Raw genomic sequence first — 15,293 nt, 5'->3', positions numbered from 1 at the left:
TAAATTGAACTTGGTTTCATTGCAAATACCATAATTTTTTTTTCATGGCATATGTGAAGCCCAGATACCTGTGTAGAGAACCGCAGCAAAGCGGTGTGCAAACTTGGCCTTTGCATAAGGCTACGTCTTTATTCTTTGGTGTTAAATTCTGTTATGACTCATCACCAGAAAAGCAAATTACCTACAGATGCGTCAGCTATACTTGGGCGTGTACAGAAAGCACTGATGTTTTTAAAAAAAAAAAAAAAAAGGACTGAGGTTATAAACTGGACTAAGTTGCATATTGGAGTCAGTGTGAATTTTCAGCTTTCTTCTTTCTAGTTATATTTTGCAGTTGATCAAATATTTTCATTACTTCAGCAAGGACAAATTTTGTCTTTCATATCTAAACAAGGTTCTGGTTATGTCATGTTTTCTGAGGAGCATGTGCAACAGACCTGTCTGTGGTATGGCCCATCTTAAAAAAATTGTCCTGGACCTTCTGTGTTTCTTTTGTTTCAGTTCCAATACTTTAAATTAGCCTTGGAGATCTGTTGCAGACCATTTACTCGTGGTCTGTTAATTGAAAGTCAGACTGTAGGGTGCTGGCATATTTAGCAGGCGCTGACAGAACGTAACAACTGAGTCTGGTCTGCATTGCTATAGGACCCCATGTGTAATCTGGCCTGGAAGGTCCTTGCTCCCCTCCTTTTGAACACTTAAGTGCATAGACATAGACATAGGGATAAAGAAGCAATTCTTAAGATACTGTGCTTGAGTAAATTGGAGAAGTGTTGTTATAAAGTAGGCAAAATCACTTAAAATTTAATAAAAAGAAAAACAGCGAAGTTTGATAATAGTAAATTATATAGTAGATTTTTCTTTTTAAGATTAGTATTGATAATGGAAATTATTGCTGGTAACGCTGTTACCCTATAGACTCTTGAATTTAGTGCCTATGGTTAGCTGAGATAAAATGTTTACCATGCAGCAAAATGCTTAGGCATTAACCATATGCACCAAAGTTGATTTCAGCCTGCTTGCATAGGGAATAGCCTGGCTTGGCTGAGCCTTGTTAATAGTAAAGGAACCTGGTTTCCTTGGCAGGATAGGGGCAAAAGTTGAATGTAGAGTTTTGGCTTAGTTTCCTTTTCTGGGTTTATGCCTCTCACACACTGTTTGGATATAGACTCACATCAGCCTGTGTGCCTTAGGAAAACAGTTCTGCAACGGATCTCTCGGTTACTCCCCCTTTCCTGTGCAGGTCCTGAACCTCTGCCCTCTGCCACCCGTGGGGTGGTGTCTGCTGGGCTGGAACTGCAGTATCAGAGATAATAATAGCCTTTGACTGTCATGGTGATAAGCGGGTGGCTTCAAGAGAGAAATCTACCTCAGGATGGAGAGACGCGGCTGTGTGAGCGGAGGTAACAGGGAGTCCAGAGGGAGAGCAGGGAAGATGCTTGTGGATGTCCCAGGGAGAGGAGAACTTCAGGTCACTGCTTGTGTCTCATTAACCTTGGGATAATCCATCTGTGAGAGAGGAAGCTACAAGAAACCAGGCTTTGAATTTATTGTATTGTCATCTTTTAAAATATTTCCTTCAGTTTTTGGAATTGAAAGCAAAGAGGGCTGGTATTACATGGCCTTCATGCAGTTCATAAGGCACCTCCTGGTGTTTCACAGGTAATTGGCAGTTCGTGCATTATTTGTTTTGGAAATCATCAATCTTGTCTGTTACGTGTTTCCAATGTGATGCCTTCAAATTCTGTTTTGGCTTAATTTGGCTTTTTCCTTTCTGTTTTATGCCACTCTAGGTCACATTTTTCTGAATCAAAGGGAAAAAAGAAATCATTCAAGTACAATTAGAAAGAGCCTGCTGTAAAATAGAGTTCTGAAAAGTTGGAGGGGGGAAAATATCCTGTACTTCTGTGTCAGATTTAGGCCTATTGGTACAAGCACAGAGATAGTCTGGTCCCACATCTTTTACCAGAAGCTAATCTTTTGGGAGTAAAAATAATATCTCTGTGCCAAATCCCTAAGGAGAGTTTAATATCTAATATTTTGTTCGAGGCTTGCCTTGATACATGTGCTAATAAACAGACTCAATTCCTTTGTGCCATGTTGGTGCCTGAAAGAGGTTGGGAAGGGAAGAGCCATCCTTTTCAAGTCCTCTTCAACTTCCAGGAGGTCTCTGTTCTTCCTCTCCCTCCCTTTCTGTACTAGGGGTAGGAATTTTATAACTGAGGGGTGGGAGTGTGAATCCCTTGTTTTTATTTATGACCTCCATGCTAGCACTTAGCAGAGGTGAAGATAATAGGGGCGTAGGAGTATCACACTCATCAGTTTAATTCAACTGCTCATTGCTTTTGCTGCTTATAGTTTCCTGAAAATGATCAAGTTCTGGCAAAAGCTATGTCTGCTTTCTCAAATGTAGATAGTATGGTGCACCTGTAAAGTGACTGCAAAAAAAAAAGTTCACCTCTTTCTATTATCAGACTGACAACTTCACATTGTGTTTTGAACTAGACAAATGTTAGTATTAAAAAATTGGTACTTAAATAGGAATACAGAATTATCATATTTGGATATTCACTTTAGTGTAGATATCTCAAGTGTTAGAAATGGTATCTTGAATTTAAGTTGGCCTGTCTTTTCAGAGTTAAACACTTGATGCTTGAAACAAATTCCATCTCGGAGATCAAAGTGAGATCACTGAAGAATTTGTCTCTTGTTCTTAGTATTTGGTAATGCCAAATCTAGATTCATACTTAATGACATGTGCATGATGTTCGGTTTTGCATGTTTTGTTCTATATCTTTAAAGTACTTGCAAGCCAGTTTGCTTAATACGTGGGAGAGCTACCTGTTAAGAATTATCCTTTACTCCTCCCAGTCTTCTGATGTCCTTCCAAAAGCCTGGTGTTGGCATTGCTGGCTGCCAGGCTTCTGCTCAGGCCAAGTATCCATTAAAACCCAATAACTGCTTCCTCCCCCTAATACCGAGTAAGTTCACTGTTGAATCCAAATCCATAGTCATTAGCTCTGACTTTTCTACTAACAGTGAGCAGACTCCTAATATCTTTCATTTCTTGCCAGCTACCTCCTCTTTGGACAGATTTCTTATGGTGTGGAAGCTGAAGACACAATGCAGAGGTTACAAATTTGTAGGTCATGCAGAAGCGGTGACCAGCGTACAGTTCTCACCAGATGGGCAGCTACTTGCTTCAGCTTCTCAAGATCGTACTGTCCGACTGTGGATTCCTTGCATGTGAGTATACTGGGGGATGTTGGCTATGTGTTTCATTAATGTGCAGTGTGAATACTGGAGTCTCTACCCAAGAAAAGTTTCTCTTTTCTTCCCACGTCCCTGACTGGGCTTTGACAGAAAGAGAGATTAGGAGCACAAGCAACACCGTTCTTTACTGTGTTACTTTGTTCTTTACTGAATATTCTGTAGTTTCCAAAGAAAAATACAGCAATTCAGAGGTCATAATTTCACGTGTATAGGACTATGCTTGGTAGTATTCCTTTGGCTTAAAGGATATATTTCCTTTAATAAGGATTGCATGGCTGCACTTCATTTTGGAAGAACGAAGGAAACAAAAAATAGAATTTTTGGAAAAAAATATTTTGAATTGACTTGTCTTTTTAAACTGTTCTCAAGTAGTAGTGATTACGAGCTATTCAGAATGATCTTAGAAAGACTGATGTTACTTTAACTCTTAAGCTTTTTGTAGATTACTGTATCAAAAAATATAATATACTTTTTCAAATACTGTATGGAGGCTAATGCTGCTAGTTAATTGCACTGTTTTCTAAAATTGGTCATATTAAATACAATTACTTTAAAGTCTGTTATTCTAATATTTAATATACAAATAAGGCAAAAAATATTGGCAACATTAAGATTTAGCCTGTATATGTTGCTTTTTCATTTGGATAAGGTTCCAAATACGTTAACTTTGAGTTTTATGGGGTTTAAAACTCTTTCAATTTAATATAATTGTGTTTCGGTTTGTGTTTTTTTTTTTTCTCTCCAGTCATGGAGAATCATCAGTACTGAAAGGTCATACAGCATCTGTTCGTAGCGTGAGCTTCTCTCATGATGGCCACTTTCTAGTTTCAGCATCCAATGATAAATCAATAAAAATATGGAGCATTCGCCGTCAGCACCTTTTCTTTTCCCTATTCCAACACACTCATTGGGTTCGCTGTGCCAAGTAAGTGTTGTTTTTATGCTCTTTGTAAAGAAGCAGAACTCCTAACAAAAGGTTTTTAGTTCTCAAGGCAGAACTAAGAGAAGAAAAATCTGTGAATGATAAATGATGGTCTGTCACTAATAAAATTTTAATAAATCAGTCTTGCACACACATATGTTTCATATATATTTCCTAGTTGAAGTCTGAAAGCTTGCTCTGTGTTAACATGTGTACATACTAAATCTGTTGCTGGGTATTAATTCTTTTACTTTAAAGGACAAATAAGGTCTTCTGTATTTGTTTTCAGTCAGTATCCTGTCTGTTTCCCCAGTCCTGTATGTTTTTGTGCTGTATTAACTTACTTCACAGCCTTCACTTGTTTCTGGATTTATTATGCACAGTAGGGGTTTTCTCAACTATTCTTGGAACGGTAGTGGCATAAAAGAATGGTCATGAGTCAAAATGAGTTAAGCTTATGTAATTGGAAAAGGTAAAAGAAATGGTCTTTGTACTGCAAGTTAAGATTCACACTCTATTTAAAGGCAGGGCAGCTCTTCAAAGACAAGATTGTTCTTTGATTTTTTTTTTTTTTATTTCCATATTAATGGAAAATCTGCAGCTAAGAGAGGCCTGATTTAAACCTCTTGAGAAAGAAATTTAACACTGGTGAAGTGCAGAGCCCTACAAAGTTCCAAATTATCTGATCATTGAAAAGAAAAATAAAAGCTCTAGGAAATCGTATGTGGAAGTTCTTGAACAATGTTCTTACGTCCTTGTGCAGTTGCTCAATATGAGAAATGATGATTGGTGAAATTATAGACAAATTAATTTTCCTGTTTAAAAAAGCTAGTCTGCTAGTCTAGGAATAACCATGAATGTTTTGCTGACAGTTTATAAGTCTAGAGAGAACTCACAGGAGAATATATATGTAGGTTAAAATTGAACGCAAGGTTCTACTGTGTCCTTTTTGTCTTTTTGCCTATGGTTTTCTATAATAATCTCTTTGGCATCTGAAGTGACAACCTTAGGCTGCTGTTACCTCCCCCCTCCCCCCGCTTTCTTTTGCTTATGGCTCTGTTTTTAACTGTAGTTGATTTTTGAAATAGAGGGGGGAGGAGTTGGGGTGAAGTTTTTCTTTTCAGTTTTATTACTTCATGAGAAATATGAGAAATTCAAACGTCCTTTGAATGTTACACATTTTAAGTCCAAACAGGCTTTCTTGGTTCTGGTGTTTTGCTACTTATGTGTCTAATGCTAATCTAGGTAGTATCAGTTGTTTAGTAATGTATACACTTGCGTGTTCCAGATTTTCACCTGATGGAAGACTAATAGCATCTTGCAGTGAGGATAAATCTGTTAAGATCTGGGATACGAGAAATAAAACTTGTATTGATAGCTTCTTAGATTATGGAGGGTAAGTGTTACTAGAAAAAAGGAGAAATATAAATGTATAATTTTAATGAGATTAAATTCATGTTTTGTGGTATTAACATCTATATATATTATATCTGAAAATAGATCAAACTTCTACCACCCATGTAAACTAAAATAATTCATTTCACATTTTTCTAAATAGGTTAACTGGCTGCACTTACCCACCTGTTTTCCAACACTCAAAAAATAAGCCAGAGAGAAGTCAGATTGTTCTTGGATTTGTGAATGTTTTCATGTTTTTCCTCCGTTTTAATAATGGTATTTGATATTGGATGCTTCAACAAGAAGAGAAGTTTAAGAATTTTCCACTTGTTGATGAAAACAGTATTCTGTTAGCTTCAGTGACCTGCCTTATTTGGGTTTAGAAAATACATGCTTTTACTTATCTGCAGTTTTCTTAAACATCTTGTAACCAGAGTTTTAATTAACAAATGCAGTGGAATATTAATCTTGTACATGTGTTCTTCTGATTTCATGGCTGCCATCTCTATCCTTTTTCCAAGCTAAAAGGTTATATAGCTAGATATTCTGTTCTTAGACAAATTTATTTTACTTGCTGCTTACAAACTCTTCACAGCACTCTCTTCTAGGAACTTTGTACTGCAACACAAACTGTGAAGGTTTGAGTCAGGACAATTATATCTTTTTAAGAAAAGCCAGATTGTATAATCTGATTTATCATGCACATCTTGTTTTCTTATGCTTATTTCAGTTGCTTGAAATACCTTATTTGAGTTTCCATACATGTGGATTCCACACAAGTTTGTGGCAACTCAATGTTAATAATGTGTTTTATGGTTTTTACATCTCTCCCCCTCCCCCCCCCCCAATATTTCTATGGAAACGCATAATCAATCTATTTTCGTTAATTATATTTAGATTTGCAAATTTTGTGGATTTCAACCCAAGTGGTACATGTATAGCTTCTGCAGGTTCCAATCACACGGTGAAACTGTGGGATATTCGGATGAACAAGCTACTGCAGCATTACAAAGGTAAAAACAATGTAGTTTGTCGTATTTTCTTTAGAATGGAGCTCTTTGTAACAAAATGTGATTTATTTAGATTATATGATTTCAATCCTTACTGGGGAAAGTGGACAAACAGGTCATATTGGCATTTTGTAAGTAATCTTTTTGTAGTCTAGCGACCCTAAAAATCCAATCTGAATCCTGGTTATTCCTTTGCAGTGCTTCTCTTAATTTTTAGAACAGAACTAAGCAAATACTTTGGAGAGTCTGCTGTGCCCCAGCACTTTGGTTGTTTTTCCCTTAAATGAAGGAGCTTGTTCTTTGGGAAGTAGAAAAGAGTGAAGAAATAAAGTGTACATTTCCTGTTAGTAGATATCTACAGTCTTTGAATATTGTCTTCTGTAAATTAGTTCACAGAGCAGGGGTTAATTGTGTATCATTCCATCCTTCTGGTAACTATCTCATCACTGCTTCTACTGATGGTACCCTTAAGATTTTGGACCTCTTAGAAGGAAGACTTATTTACACTCTTCATGGACACAAGGTATTCACAATAATCCTATTTAAATGGAGATCTTAATAGATTATTCAGTATCTTTCAAAGGGAAAGTAACATTTATGCCATTGTGTTTTGTATCTTGCAGATAAACTTTAGTGGATGGCAAAGTGTTGTATTAATACACCTTGTCACAAGTGCATAAGGAAATGCATGAATTTTACCTACGACCATGCAGTTAATCTGTCAATATTGTATGCATGCTTAATGTTAAGTAATAGGTCATGTTCTGAATTAATTAATAATTCATTCTCTTGATTGTCAAAATCAATTATTTGGCACATTAGTTTTTTTGTCTGTTGAAAAACAGTGCTTTCTAAGGAGAGGGAAGCTTATGGAAGATAACTTTTGTGAAGAATGGCAGACTTTTTCTTCCTTTCCTCTTAATGCAAAACAAACCCTACTTTTGATAATGAATCACTCAAGCATGTTGTCTTGAGTAATGTAATATCTATTTGGTAATTTTTCGTTGCAGACTTAAAGCATAAAATCGAAGGAAAATGCCACTATTTTCCTGGTATTGATTGTAGTAATTGTAATGCAGCATCTTACAAAGATGTGCAATATTAACTAGTTTTGCAAAAATTTCACTACAGTTAAATTGTTCTTTATTTTATTAAAATTGAAAAATCTATTTATATTAGATAACGGCATAAGTATTTTTTTCTCTTTGCATTAAAATACCATGATTACGGTAATAGCGTAATTTTATTGGATGCTAATTTTTTTTCTTTCAGGGACCTGTACTTACTGTGGCTTTTTCAAAAGGTGGTGAAAAATTTGCCTCAGGTGGAGCAGATGCTCAGGTTTGTGGTATTGTCTCTTTAAATTAAATATCTTAATGTTTGTTACAGTGGATGGGAGTTAAACATAGTATGTCACAGTAACATGCTAATTACAGTATGCTGACATGCATTCTGTCTAGTAGTGTGTTACACAGACTTTGTTTAGCCTAAAGTTAAATTTGAGGAGAAAAATGATAAATACATCATTTAAAAACTTGATCTTAACTACTTTCAGTTGGATGTTATGATGAGGAGAAGACCACAATACTAGCCACTCCGTTTTACATATTAAAATAAAGGAATGATTTTTAAATAGAAATATTTTAAGTGTTGCAATTCAGTGTCAACAAAGTAGTTGTGTTGCAACTAGTATTAACATCTACACGTTCCATTAGGTTTTCACTTCTTTTAAAGTCACTACTCTGTAATTGTAAGAATTAAGTTGTACTACTGGGAAAACTTTGGTTAGAATGGGGAAAAAAAAAATCTTGTGTTAGCTTTGCTAATTTACATTGGTGAAACAGCAAAGTACTGGATTTCGTACAGGGAAGAGTTGTTTGAGCATTTAAAACAAAAAAGTTAAATTAAACAGCAAATCATACAATTAATCTTCATCTGCTGTGATAAATCTCGTAATTACAAAAATACTATCAAGCTTGGAATCATCTCTATCAAGTCTTTACATTCTCCAAAAAGAAAGAACTTTTGTAGCCCAAGGCTTAGAGTTTCACAGTCTGAAATGTTCCTTAATATTAGTTGTCTTTTTCATTGTTTCCTGTTACAAAAAGCTAAAAGCTCAATGTAGACACAGAAAACCATGCTGTAGAAATGAAGATCTGTTGAATTTACCATAAATCATGTTTATATTCTGTTTTGTGGAGTTTGAAATGTTTCAGCTAGTAACAGAGACAGTCTTGGAAAATAATAAATACTTTTCAATTAAAAACTTCAGTATCATTAGAAAGAATACAGTCTGTTTCTGTTTTTCACTTGATGCTTCAGGCCGCACACTTTCTAGAATGACTTGAAAGCACTCAAAGAAAAAAATTAAAATTGCTTTCTATCACAAGGCATTGGTAAGAAGCAGTGCCAAGAGTTGCAGTTGTTGGAAAAGTGAAAATGTTAGCAAACTTCCAATATTAATTTTACAAGCAGGAAAAAAAAACCAAGAACGGGGAAAAATGTTTATTCCTTGAGCCACTGGTCTAATCTTTTATTTTCCGTACTAAAGGTTTTTTTATGAGAATTTTTCAGTTCCAGAATGAAACTTTGATTCCTAGGTAATCCTGAATTGTTGACCTTACTTTTCATGGATATTTTCTTTTGCGTTTTATGACGATTGGTATATTACACTTGAGATAAAGTGAAGTGCATGTATTAAACTAGGTCATACGACAGAAGATTCATGTAAGAAGCTATGATGATGGAAAGGACCTACAGTATCAAGCTTAGTTCAACCTCCCAAATAAATGCCAGCATACCCTGGGAATGCCTGTCTTATTGCAAGGTTCCTTTGAATTTGGGGCTCCCTGAATGACGTGAGTGTTCAGTGCAGTCATGTCATTGCCTTTCTCCTGCTCTGACTCCATGCTGTAGAGCTGGTGGCACATGGGATCATGGAGTGAGTAGGTATTATAGTGCAAAATCTGTAAGATGGCTCATGTTTCTCAGCAGTTTGGTATAGTGATTTCATGCTGAATACATGAGAGGGAAGATCCAGTTTCATCAGGAAGTGCTTCCTTAGGTAAATGTTGAATTAAAAAAAGTAGTTGTAGTAGGTCTAGTAATGAATCCTGGTTTTATTTACCTTACAGGAAGGCACTTTTTCATCTGTTGAAGTTTTTCCCTTTTTCTTGTGAATGTTCTGGTGAGGGAGGGCTACTCATTTTGCTGCAACTTTCACTTTTGTATTGTAAGTTTTAAAATATGCAGTGCTAACCATTGTGTGGTAACTGCCTATTTGCTATTATATCTTTATCTATAGTAAACATAAGAACGTTATTCCTCAGTGTCCATTTTCTGTTGGTGTACACACACATGTACTCCAGAAACATCATTTTTTGCTGACCTGTCCACAGCCTTCTTCCAGGTCTGCCAGGAGAATAGTTGTGGGACCTCCTCTCAACTGACTGTGACAGAATTAAGTTGGTTTACTGTAAATGTAGGGTGTATTAATTTGAAAAGTTCTGCTGGTGGATCGGCAATGTCAAGCTGATGAGCAAAGGCTGGCCATAAAAGTATCATCTTCTATCCCTCGTGCAGGTATCCAAAAGATACCGTCTGTCACAGCACGAGTTGGAGGCAGCTGATTCATTGTAAGATTACCACAGATTACTTGCTCTATACACGTATTATTTCAAGACTATTACATTTTCAAACAACAGATAAAATCTGTTTTTCCTCCATCAAAGAAGGAAAACCAGTATCTCTGCTTCTAGTTTCAAGTTTCTTTCTGGTTGGTGCAGAGCCAGCTGAAAGCTTTGTTCAGAAGCACATTAAGTATTTGAAACAAGCACTGGGTGGTACTTTTGTTTCTTCCTGTTTGCTTCTTTCCTCAATCAAAAAAACCTGAACATGTAGAGTTCTGAAGTTCTTCACACTTCTTGGCTGTCTGTGCACATGACAAATTATTTCATTTACCTGCTTCCATGGAATACATAAGACCTTTTACTTTTAAGTGAAAGAGCAAAGTTATACCTATTCCTTTGGAAGGTAGTAGCCTGTGCTGTTAATTCAGTTCTTACCATATAGAAGAGACAACTCATTGTGTTTGGTGACTGCATGGACGTAAAGGGAAATACTTCCTTATGGAATAACTATTTTTCTAAGGTTGTGCATAGTTGCTTTTACACTGTTTGCATTGCAGTTGAGATACTCAAGGCATACACGGATGTTTCCATGCTGGTTTTAGTCTTAGTAATTTTGCCATCTGTAATGATGAAGCTGCAGTGGCGTGGCCTTCCACTTTAGAGCAAAATGAAACATATTTAGAGCTTGAGCAGCTCAAATGCTCACCACTGATGAAAGGTGCTACTTCTGCTGCCTCCTGCCTATACCCTTGTTTACACTCAGTGCTGAGCCAGTTCGAATTGCTAACCCAGCAGAAAATTAATGGGGAAAAGCCACATAAAAATGTGAATAACTTCATGCTGGATTGGGTGATGGAGGTAGTGGAACTACACAGCTGAGAAGAGGAGGGAGAGAAAGCAGGACCTTCCTCTTGCAGCTCAGTGAGCTGCTGTGAATCAACTAATCTAACACCTAACTGTCCTGCAAGTGCCAGGTTCTGAGGCAGGTTTATATAGTTTGTACTAAGATCCATGTCTCCCACTTTCACTGTTACTAATGTGTGAGTTAGTTTGAGTCCATCTGTGTCTTCCAGTGCATATTTGGGGTCTTCCACTCAACAGAGTCATGAAAGGCATTGAACCTGAAATGAACTTGTAACAATGCAGCTACTTTAAAATATGATTTAGTCTGCTTGGAATTTCTGTGAACAAATCTGATTTGTGCTGCTTATGTGTAGTTTATTAATTTCTGAAAAATACTTTTAATTGTTGTCAAAAATATTTTTGGCTGGACAGGCAAGTAATTTTAAGTCAAATCATGGTCCCATCTAATTTAGGGAGCAGCTATAAAAATCAACATTGGACTTTTGGAAACTGCCATCTTTTAAGTGTTATGAACTTCCTTTTATATTTTCTTTTTTTCCCTTAGCACTTAAAGTAACAAAGATGACACAAATCATGTAAACTTGTGGTAAACTTAATTAAATTACTTACATATACAATTATTTTGTGACATGAGAATGCAACATTGTGCGTTATGATTTAGTTTCCTGATCTATTCATAAGTCTGGATAGACTACTTTCTGTTATTTTACCTCTGCATTCTACTACCTTACTTCTGCATTTGGCCATGATGTGACTGTTGTATATTGTTTCTACCTTGAATGTAATTGGACAAGGTTCAGAAAACAGATTCCTGTTGTTAAAACACTGGAACCAGGTGCTTTAGAGTTCTGTGGAACTCTGTCATTTCTCTTGTCCCCTCAAACTTTCTTGTTTGACCTGCAAGCCTTTACAGGGGACAGAAATTTGATAATATATGACCCCTTGATTTGGCAGAAAAATAACTTACTACAGTCCAGTGGGACAGAAGTTTGCTTTGTTTTATGATTATTGAGACATCTTTTAGAGATCTTTTTTTTTTTTTTTTTAAATAGATTGAACCACATCCATTAGACTTGAAGTACAAGATACTCTGGGGAAGTGCCTGTGTTGTAGCAGAGATCAGACTAAGTGATGACAGCAGGCTCATTCTGATGTCATGATCTATTAGTAATAACAGACTTCACTGAATAGTTATGTTTGGGCACTAAATAGGCTTCAAGCAGTTACTCATATAATGGCTTCTTACAGGTATTACTATGGAAAACCAACTTTGATTCATTTGATTATAAAGAAATTCTTAAACACCATATTAGAAGAACACATATTGATGATCCTCCTCATCTTCTTGATATTTACCCGAGGTCACCTCATCTCCATGATGAAAAACTTCAGTCAGTTGAGGTGAGTGCAACAAGTACTCTAATATAGGAAACCAGAAGCTTTTGTAAATGCTATCTGTCTAGCATTTATAATTAAATGTGGTTTATGTATACCAGAGAACTTTTTGTTGCTATGTATAATACTTTGGAAGCAACCATAACCATCCACATTAAAGTTACTAAGCTAGCTGATGCTGTCAGATTTATGCTGGTGAATTCCTTTCATGCTTCTTGTGTAAGTCTGTACTCTACACCTGATGTAAACAAAACATAGGTGATAGTCTGATTTCTGAAGTAACATGGCAACCGTTGCAGAAGATATCTGAATCTTCAGTGAGCTTTAGGATACTACTCAAAATACATCATTATAAGCAGGACAAAGTGGCGTTATTACTGAAAGTCAAATCTTGATTGTCACAAGTTGTCCCTCTTTCCAAGACCTTTAGATATTGTGGGAAGATCTTGATACCTATCTAACAGTTTAGAAAGCCTTTCTAGAGCGTTTTATGTCACTATGTAGTCTGATTTCCTGCTAATTCACTCTTCAGCTACTTTTACTGTCAAACCTTCTACCAGCAGCTCTTGGAAGTATTGGGAATTAGGGAACCAAAGTGAAATGTCAAATATTCTGTGTCAGTATTTGGAAAATCCTGTGTTTGTCAGGTTGTCTAAAAGCTATGCTAAATAGGTAAACAGTACTATGCCTTAGACAAGACCATTGTTTATGCTAAAACCCCAGGGATATATTTGACTGTCCTTGGTAGATCTGGCTAGCTTCTACATGGTGATTATCTATACTTATATCTCTTCTTTGATATTCTCCAGGTGCCTCTACTGTCCAAGAGCTGTATCTGACATAAATTTAGGAACTTTTTGGTTGCTGTCATATACGACTAGAGTACTACAGAAATTCACCATTACCTGTTTTTATTCATATAAGATGCAGATACTGCTGCTATGGCATTTTTTTCCTGCTCAGACTTTTAAAACATTGAGATTTGAGGATATTGAGCTTTTTGTGTATGTGTGTGTCTGCAATATGAATATATGTGATATGAGTAGCATAAAGATTGAAAATATTTTGGTGGAGGAGAGGAACCCTGATAGAATCCATCACTAAGTATTTTCATGTGTCTAGTTCTGTTGTCAAGTTGGATGAGAAGCTTTCTGATACTTAGCATTTTGATCAGAACAAGAGCAAGATAACTTCATGTATGACAAGCTTCATAAACTTCTCTGCCAGACTGTCATATTCATGGTAAGGTCAATGAATGAAGTCAAGTTTACTGATAGCAACCTTCAGTATAGGTAGTCAGTGCTGGAACAAACTCAATCACAGCATTTGCCAGCAGATTTAAACCACTCTTGCTGCATCAACAGTTTGCTTCAAGACCCATACAAATTGCACCCAGTTATAACGTGTGCTAAACAAATACAATAGCTTATAGCTGCAGGATTCAGTTGCTTTCTTTTCAGCTCAACTTTTCCAGACCTCTGCTGCTCGGATGCCTGGCAAAGATATGAACAGTCTCTAAAGCAGTTTTCCAGTTTTTTCTTCTTTTTTTTTTTTTGGTCCCTGGTCCTAGGTAATTGAGAAGCTCTGGAAAAGTATTAATGAGTTCAGACTAAAGTTAAAGTAAGACTAGGAAGCACCTCATTACCGATACTGAAAAGGCACATAAAGGAAATTTGATAGTTGAATGTCAAGAAATTATTTATCAATTAGCTTGACAGATTTCACTTAACCTAATGTCTGCATTTCTTCATGGCTTGTAGCAGCTTATAGGCTTCTGGGTTAGCTGCTCCATAGTAGTGAAAGGGCTCTATGGCTTTGTCATTCGTTGTAGCAAAGTTTTGGACTCTTGTGGTACATTTTCTGGCCTGATTTCAGGATTTTAAGAATCAGGTTGCTGTGTTTAGTTTTCTGTTAACATCACGTTATCTGTAGAATACCTTGCTCTCAAATAAACATGAAGTATATTATATTCTTTGAGACAGAACAATGTCTGATAGTTTCAACAAAACTGATATTACTGTAATGTACTATATTTTTATATTTGTAAATTAAATAATATAATAATAATGATTAGGATCTCTTTTGCAGCTTATTTTCAGAATTAATGCAATAATATAATAGTTTAGGGAGTGTTAAAGTGAAGTTATCAAGTTTTTTTTGCTCCATGTGTCTTTTCCTTTTTTTACTGCCCCTCCTGTCTATCTCAACAAAAATTAGGGTTTTTTTGTTGTGGCGAGGAAGAATGGACCTCACCATCTGGACCAGACAAAACTAGTATCAGGTTACTACCAGCAGTAACATGCTTTAGAGGCACTAACTATGCTTGAAATTTTCCAGTGTTCCATCTTAAATATTTGCTCCTGTAACTGAAAAAAAGCAGCATTTCTAGCCCCACTGTGCTATGCTGTATTCTGGAGAAGGAAAAAAAAAAAGAGGACAAAGATTTTTGTCCCTCTTCAGTTAAAACAAACATACTTTTTTTTTTTTTTTTTTTTTTTAACATCCCTATCTCTTTCTAAGCAACAGGCAATAGAGAGAATTTTAGCACTGGGCAGTTCCACTGCAACACCAGCCTCATCTTTCTATGGCTCATCATGTTTCTAATGTACCAAGGAAAGGAGGAATTGAGTCACAGACATGTCAGAGGGAGCCTTTGGAGGTCATCTAGTTTTGTTGCCAATGGCACATCAGGTCAACCATGGGAGTGTCTAGGGGGCCTTGAAGAGGAATGGAGATTCCGCAGTCTCTTTGGTTGATCTATTCCACTTCAGCACAGGAATTGTAATGACACAGTTTTTCCTA

At 36.3% G+C, this 15,293-nt stretch overlaps 1 protein-coding gene across 1 annotated transcript in view; it reads left to right on the top strand.

Annotated features, from left to right (window-relative positions):
* The window catches only part of POC1B (POC1 centriolar protein B), a 56,693-nt gene that overhangs the window by 6,184 nt on the left and 35,216 nt on the right, over positions 1 to 15,293 (top strand). The window contains exons 3-9 of the mRNA XM_075150911.1: positions 3,075 to 3,246; positions 4,019 to 4,198; positions 5,484 to 5,591; positions 6,491 to 6,606; positions 6,993 to 7,126; positions 7,876 to 7,944; positions 12,345 to 12,497. Coding sequence (XP_075007012.1) covers positions 3,075 to 3,246; positions 4,019 to 4,198; positions 5,484 to 5,591; positions 6,491 to 6,606; positions 6,993 to 7,126; positions 7,876 to 7,944; positions 12,345 to 12,497 — 932 coding nt within the window. The remainder of the gene's footprint in view (positions 1 to 3,074; positions 3,247 to 4,018; positions 4,199 to 5,483; positions 5,592 to 6,490; positions 6,607 to 6,992; positions 7,127 to 7,875; positions 7,945 to 12,344; positions 12,498 to 15,293) is intronic.

Source organism: Calonectris borealis, chromosome 1 (assembly GCF_964195595.1).
Source record: "Calonectris borealis chromosome 1, bCalBor7.hap1.2, whole genome shotgun sequence".
In the NCBI taxonomy this organism is placed as follows: Eukaryota; Metazoa; Chordata; class Aves; order Procellariiformes; family Procellariidae; genus Calonectris; species Calonectris borealis.
Note: the sequence above shows the minus strand (reverse complement) of the source record. Positions and strands in the feature narration are given on the sequence as shown.